General features: G+C 53.6%; 1 protein-coding gene across 10 annotated transcripts in view; it reads right to left on the bottom strand.

The window, feature by feature from the left end:
* Nucleotides 1-3,898: 3,898 nt before the first annotated feature.
* Nucleotides 3,899-7,584, bottom strand: part of ARHGAP23 (Rho GTPase activating protein 23) — a 101,029-nt gene continuing 97,343 nt past the window's right edge. For 9 of the 10 annotated variants that reach the window (XM_078374275.1, XM_078374278.1, XM_035301393.3 and 6 more), the window contains one exon: nucleotides 3,899-6,233. In XM_078374275.1, coding sequence (XP_078230401.1) covers nucleotides 5,214-6,233 — 1,020 coding nt within the window. In that variant the 3' untranslated portion in view covers nucleotides 3,899-5,213. The remainder of the gene's footprint in view (nucleotides 6,234-7,584) is intronic. The other variant, XM_078374281.1, reaches the window with a different exon arrangement.

The raw sequence follows: 7,584 nt of genomic DNA, 5'->3' as shown, positions 1-7,584 counted from the left end.
ATGTCTTTCTAGGAATTTTTAAAAATTTCTTCTATTTATCTAACTTGCTGGCATGCCGTTGTTCACAGTGCTCCTTTATTGTCCTTTTACTACTTTTTTTTTTTTTTGAGACGGACTCTTGCTCTGTTTTCTAAGATCTGTTTCTGCGATCTTGGCTCACTACAACCTCTGCCTCCTGGGTTCAAGCAATTCTCCTGCCTCAGCTTCCTGAATAGGTGGGATTACAGGTGCCTGCCACCACAGCTGACTGATTTTTTTTTTTTTTTTTTTTAAGTAGATACAGGGTTTCACCCTGTTGGCCAGGCTGGTCTTGAACTCCTGACCTCAAATGATCCACCCACCTTGGCCTCCCAAAGTGCTGGAATTACAGGCGAGAGCCACTGCACCCAGCCCCCCTTTACTTTTTATAAGCATTAAAGGCTCCCTTTTCATGCCTGATGTAGTAATTTGAGTCTTCTTTTTTTCCTCGGTCAGTCTAGCTAAACAGTTGTCAATTTGTTGATCTTTTCAAAGAAAAAAAATTTGGTTTTACTGATTTTCTCTATTTTTCTCTATTTTCTATCTCATTAATTTTGTTTTTACCTTTATTATTTCCTTCCTTTGGCTTGCTTTTGGTTTGGTTTGCTCTTCTTTTTCTAGTTTCTTTTTTTTTTTTTTTTTGAGACGGAGTTTCACTGTTGTTACCCAGGCTGGAGTGCAACGGCGCGATCTCGGCTCACCATAACCTCCACCTCCTGGGTTCAGGCAATTCTCCTTCCTCAGCCTCCTGAGTAGCCAGGATTACAGGCACGCACCACCATGCCCAGCTAATTTTTGTATTTTTAGTAGAGATGGGGTTTTACCATGTTGACCAGGATGGTCTCGATCTCTTGACCTCATGATCCACTCGCCTCGGCTTCCCAAAGTGCTGGGATTACAGGCTTGAGCCACAGCACCTGGCTTCTTTTTCTAGTTTCTTAAGGTGGAAGTTTAGGTTATTAGAAATCTTCCTTCTTTTCTAATATTGACATGAATAGTTATAAATTTCTTTCTACACACTGCTTTTGCTGCATCCTATAAGTTATGTTGTGTTTTAGCTTCCACATACCTCAAGATATTTTATAATTTCCCTGTAATTTCATCTTTGACTCACTGATTATTTAGGAGCATGTTTTAAGATTTCTACATATTTCTAGCTAGGCGTGGTAGCTCACACCTGTAATCCCAGTAATGTGGGAGGCAGAGGCGGGCAGATCGCTGGAGGTCAGTAATCCAAGACCAGCCTGGGCAACATGGTGAAACCCCATCTCTGTAAAAAATACAAAAATTAGCCAGGCATGGTGATATACTCCTGCAGTCCCAGCTACTTGAGAGGCTGAGGCATGAGAATCGCTTGAATCCGGGAGATGGAGGCTGCAGTGAGCCGAGATCGTGCCCCTGCCCTTCAGCCTGGGTGACAGAGCAAGACCTGTCTCAGGAAAAAAAAAAAAAAAAAAAATTCTACATATTTATTTCCTCGGTTGTCGTTTTCTAATTTAATTCCAATGCAGTTGGGAAAACAGACTTTATATAATTTCAATCCTTTTCCATTTATTGAGGCTTGTTTGAAGGCCTAGTATATAGTCTGTCCTGATGACTGTGTCGTATGTACTTGAGAAGAGCGGGTATTCTGCTGCTGTTTCATGGAGTGTTTCGATGTCTGTCAGGTCTTGGTTTACAGCATTGTTCAAGGTTTCTACTTCCTTGTTGATCTTCTGCCTCATTGTTTCATCCATTATTGAAAGTGGGGTATTGGCCCGGTGCGGTGGCTCACACCTGTAAACCCAACACTTTGGGAGGCCAAGGTGGGTGGATCACTTGAGGTCAAGTTCGAGACCAGCCTGGCCAAAACGATGACACCCTGCCTCTACTAAAAGCACAAAAATTAGCCAGGTGTCGTGGGCACCTGTAATCCCAGCTACTTGGGAAGTTGAGGCAGGAGAATCCCTTGAACCCAGGAGAAGGAGGCTGCAGTGAGTCGAGATCGTGCCATTGCACTCCAGCCTGGGTGACAGAGCAAAACTCCATCTCAAAAAAAAAAAAAAAGTGGGGTATTGAAGTCTCCAATTATTACATTGAATGGTCTAGTTCAGTTCATTTCCCTTCAGTTTCATTAGTTTTTGCTTCATGTATTTTGGGCTCTGTTGTTAAGAGTGTATATGTTTACAGTTATTTTATCTTCCTCATAAACTGGCTCTTTTTATTTATTTTTTGAGACTGAGTCTTGCTCTGTCGCCAGGCTGGAGTGCAGTGTTACAATCTCAGCTCACTGCAACCTCTGCCTCCTGGGTTCAAGGGATTCTCCTGACTCAGCCTCCCGATAGCTGGGACTACAGGCACGTGACACCACACCTAGCTAATTTTGTATTTTTAGTAGAGACGAGGTTTCACCATGTTGGTCAGGCTGGTCTCCAACTCCTGACCTCCAGTGATCCACCAGCCTCTGCCTCCCAAAGTGCTGAGATTACAGGCATTAGCCACCCTGCCCGGGCATCTTCATTCCTGTTTGAGACAAAATCTCACTGTCACCCAGGCCTGGAGTGCAGTAATGCAATCTCGGCTCATTGCAACCTCCATCTACCCGGTTCAAGCAATTCTCCTGTCTCAGCCTCCCGAGTAGCTGGGACTACAGGCATGCAACACTACATTCAGCTAGTTTTTGTATTTTTAGTAGAGATGGGGTTTCATTTACCATGTTGGTTAGGCTGGTCTCAAACTCCTGGTCTCAGGATCTCCCTGCTTCAGCCTACCGAAGTCCTGGGATTACAGGCATGAGCCACCATGCCAGGTCTATTCCTCCTTTATTTTTGAAGGAGAGCACAGGGTTTTGATCCATTCTCAGTCTACTACAGTCCGGAGGTGGCAGCTCAGTGGGCTTGTTACCCCATGCCTGTGTCCCTTCTCTGGACATAAACTTATCCCGGTTCCACAGCTTACTAGCTATGTGACCTTGGGCTGGGCAACTTATATCACTGCTGTGTGCCTGTTTCCTCGTATATAAAATGCAGAAAACGATGGTGCTGTCCTCAAAAGAGTGCTGGAGGGTGATTTAAGACACATAAAGCCCTTGAGCTGGTGCAGAGCCTACAATAACACTGGCTATAAGCTCATTTGCCCAACAGAAACAGCTTGGGAGGGTGGGGCATAGGATTCAATGAGCAACTGAGCTCTTCCCAGCCCCAGGGCTCCTCCCTAGGTGTGTGTGTGTGGTGGGGGGTGTTTAGTAGAGGTGGAGGGAGGGGCTACACTATGTTGCCCAGGCTGGTCTTGAATTCCTGGGCTCAGGCTATCCTCCCACCCTCAGCCTCCTAAAGTGCTGGGATTCCAGGCATGAGCCACCACCCCAGCCCTTCCTAGATTCCCTTTAATAAATGTCACCTGGTTTTCCTACAGAAGGCTACTAGGCTCAGCAGAGGCAGCCTGTAAACTGACTAGGGTTAACAACAAAGCCACCACCTGCACAGAAGGACGCTCATGCCATGTTGTAGGCTTTACACATGTGAAGACGACAACGGGCAAAACCCATCCTGTCCTTTTGCAATATTACCTGGGCCTGGAGTGCCTACAACAGCTGGCCCAAGCCTCCTGCTTGTGGGAAGGACTGCTGGAACCATTGTGAAGCTCCAGATAGGCCTGAGAAGGTGCCTGTGCACCTGCCTGGGCTCTGCAGGAATCCAGAGAGCAGGTGCCTGGAAACCTCCCACAGCAATGAGAGCCACAGACTCTTCCAACTCATATCTGTCCCTGTGTCATTGCCCAGGAAGAAGTTTGCATCCACCCTGACAGCACTTGGTCCAGTCCCTACTGCCCTCCTTCCCCTGTCTCCCAGCCCCACTCTGACCCTCTCCCTCCAAAACAAGTGAGACAGCTGACTCATGCCTCAAGGAAGGCCATTTATTTCCAAGATATAGACTTTTAAGACAGGACTTTTCAGAAGCAGGAAAGTTTAGTTGTTGCCAGAGTTGTGTCGAGGACACAGTGACAGGCGCCATGCGGACGTGGAGCGGGAGGTTTTGTTCAACACTGTTACAACACTTTTGTAAATGAGCAAAACATCTTTAAAAATCCTTATAAATTCTTTATAGTATGTTACACATTTAGAGACAATATTTACAATAAAAGGATGGGGAGGGAGGGAAAGAAATCTACTTTACAGTAAATCTTTGCATAAAACAAGAGGACTGATAGAGGTGGCAGCAGGCTCCCCACCCACCTGGGTTTCCCTGGAATGAGTGAGGGTGTGTGGGGGCCGGCCTGGTGATAGGAGCTCTATTTACAACAGGAACAGCCCAGCTCCGACCCCATAAATCAGTGTGTAAGTGACAGACACCAGGGGTGTTGACCATCCCCTCTAAGGGGAAGGAGGGGGGCTTCTGTGTGCCTGGGTTGTGGAAGGAACAGGCACAGATGGAAGAACAAAAAGAGGGGTACCAGCAAGGGGGACCCTGGACCCCCCATTCCCAAACTGGAGAACAGGCAGCTGCCCTGGTCAAAGCACTCGGGGTGACTCAGGCCAAAGGATGATGGGGAATAACCCTGGTGAGGGGTTCAGTCCTGCCTCCTGGGGGTGGCCCCAGCCCCCTTCTCTGGCTCTGACAAGTGAGGGCAGGATCCTTTGTGCACCAAAGGCAGGGAGCCCTGGGGGGCGAAGTGGGGACGGGGTGGGGTAGAGGGCAGAAGTCACTACTGGAAACACCTTGGGACAGTGACTGCACACACACTTGCACACACAAGCCCCTCCCCCCGTGGACACACGCACCCTACACCTCCTCTCCCCAGACAGACACACATCCGCACTTAGGAGCTAATGAGGTGCGAGGGCAGAGGGAAAAAAGCAAAAAGCCAGCATCACCCAGGATCTTTCCTTAGTCAAATTTAGGGATTCCCTAGCCACACCCATGGTCCCCAAGGGTCCCCAAGTGGAGCCACAAAGGCTCAGGAGGACCCATTGGGTACATGTGCACAGGGACACAGACGCCCGCAGCAGCTCCCACCCTCTCTGGAACCTCCTTCTGTTCACTCTTGGTCCAGCTCCAGCCTTCTCTGCCCACCCCCTGCCAGTTCCAGCACACGAACTAGAGACATGGCCTGCACCCAGGGGTCACAGAAGAGGGGGGTGCAGGCCGGAGGAGCCTCCTGGTTCCCAAGGGGCTGTGGGGAAGGGTGGGGCCCAAGCGGCACGGGAGAGGGGGGGATCACAGACACTGATGCAGGCGAGAGGCGGCCGAGCGGCGTAGGGGCTGGCTCTGCAGAGTCCCCGGGTCCCCGCGCATGGGCGGTAGCGAGGCCGCAGATGACGGAGCCCGTGCCTTGGTGGACTCCAGGCTGCTAAGGCCGGAATCCTTGTTGTCACTGTGCGCCCGCGCGCCCGCAGGCTCCGGGGGGCCCCCTCCATCCAGCTCCTTCCACTTGTTGAAGTTGAGGTCGGTCAGCGGGCTCTGCACTACCACGGTGTGGCGGCGCCAGCTGCTCCGGCGCCGCCGGGTCTCGGGCGATAGCGGCTGCCGCAGGCGCACGGCAAGCATGTCATCGGCCGTGCCGCGGAGCCGCAGCCGCAGTGTCTCCATGAGCGAGGGCCGCGAAACCAGCGCCGCCACCGGGGGCCGCAGCGACTCCTGGCTGCTGGACGACGCCGAGCCGGGCGGCTCGGGGGTGCAGGGACCACCCCGGCCCGTGCCCTCACTGTCCGGGCGGGCCCGGGCCAGGCGGCGGCGTGCCAGGGTGTCACAGGGCATGAGGTGGTGCGAGCTGAAGGACGGCCGGCGCGCCAGGCGCCCCCCAGGCCCCGCGCCCTCCGTGTCCGTCTCCACGTGGCTCAGCTCGCTGCGCTCATCGTCTGCCTCGTCCCCTGCGCCCGCCCGCTGGCCGCCCGCACCCGAGCACACGCTGCGGTCCATGGTGGACAGGGTGGAGTAGCCCGACACGATGGAGCGGGTGTCCGCGGCCGGCCGCTCCTCGGGCGCCGCCGGGGGGCTGAGGCATCCAGGAGCCTCGGGGGCGACGGCGCCCGGCAGCGACCCCTGCGGCCGCTCCCGAGCCCCCGGCGCCGTGGCCCCCGCCCCGGGCTTGTGCGCCTCCTGCTCCGAATCATCGTCGGTGCTGCTGCCCAGCCCCCGCGCCTCCCGCCGCTTCTTGCGCTTGCGGTTGACCGCCGAGATGAAGGAGATCGCCAGCATCTCCCGGGCATACGGCTCCTTCTTGGGGGCCCACGAGCCCTGTGCGGGAGACAGGTCAGGATGCGGAGGGCGCCCAGACTCGGCCCTGGGCCGACCCGCTCTTCCCAGTCCGCATCATAAAACGCTCTTCTTCCAGCCCTGTGCCGCCCTCCGTCCAAAGACTACCCCCGCGCCCCATCCTGCAGCCAGCACAGCACCCACGAGGGCCCGAATCCAGGCTCTCAGCTCTTTCCTGTGAACCGGGCTGGTCTCCCCAAGCCCCTTTCTATTCTGTTTTCCGTATCCAGGCCTGGCTAAATCCTTTAAGACATGGCTCTGCTGATGACAGTCTCTCCACAGTGAATAACGCTTGGCAGCATGAATCTGTTTCACACACACCCTGGGGTGTCATCCTCAGAGCCCCGGCAGGGGCGCTCTCTGATCACAAGGCCCCCCACCTCTTCTCCATCGGCTGGAAACCTGCCTTCATCTGCTCAGCATCTACAGGCCTCAAACCCGCCCCAATTCACATTCTCACCTTTCCACAGGACCCCACCAGCTTCCCACCCGACCAATCCCTTAATCCTAGGTCAATCCTGGCCAGCTCTTTCCCTGAAAGTGGCTGAGAGATCCCCCTACCGTGTCATGATTTGGATTGGAGCCACTCCCAAACTGATTTTCAACCCCAAGCTGGGCAACTTCATGCCCTGTTCTCACCAGGACCAGCCCTCACTGCTACACCCTGTGTGTTGTGGGGCCTTGGCCTTTCACACCTTCCCAGGAGGGCCCTTGCTGCTGGCCAAGGCCTCTGGAAGCTGGTTTTCATCCTCCCTTCTGGCCTCTCCTCTGCCTCTTAGGAGAGGAGAGGCTCTTCTTCCCCTCACTAAGTGAGCCTTAGTGTTCCCAGGACTCTGTTCTTGGCCCCTTTGCCTTCTCTGTTCATGTTCCCTAGAAAACACCATTCCCAAGTGACACTGCTATCCAGGCCTCCCTTTCCAACACCGCAATCTCTTGAGCTCCAGGATTCCTCTTCCCATTGCAAATCCATTGCTACCTGGGTGTGTGTAGGCTCCTAAAACCTATCCAGAATCACAGCATCCTACCTACCCCTGCCCCAAACTGCCTCCATTCATGTTCCTCACCTTAGGGCAGTCCTGTGACTCCTCCCTCTCCCCACCACTCACAGCCAAGTCCTGGATTCTTCTGAAATGGCTCCCAAAGCCAACTCTTCCTTCTCCTCTGGCAGGCCCTCTCTGGGCCCTCCCACCCCTCCTGTCAGGGTTTCCTGCCTCTGCCCTTGCCCCAGCCTGGGCCCCTCCTCCAGAGCAACCATTCTGAAGCAGGTGTCTGATCCTCACCCAGCTTCCCTCGGAAGCTTGCATGACCCAGCACTCACCAGGATAAAGCACAC

The sequence above is a fragment of the Callithrix jacchus genome, chromosome 5 (genome assembly GCF_049354715.1).
Source record: "Callithrix jacchus isolate 240 chromosome 5, calJac240_pri, whole genome shotgun sequence".
NCBI classification, from domain to species: Eukaryota; Metazoa; Chordata; class Mammalia; order Primates; family Cebidae; genus Callithrix; species Callithrix jacchus.
Note: the sequence above shows the minus strand (reverse complement) of the source record. Positions and strands in the feature narration are given on the sequence as shown.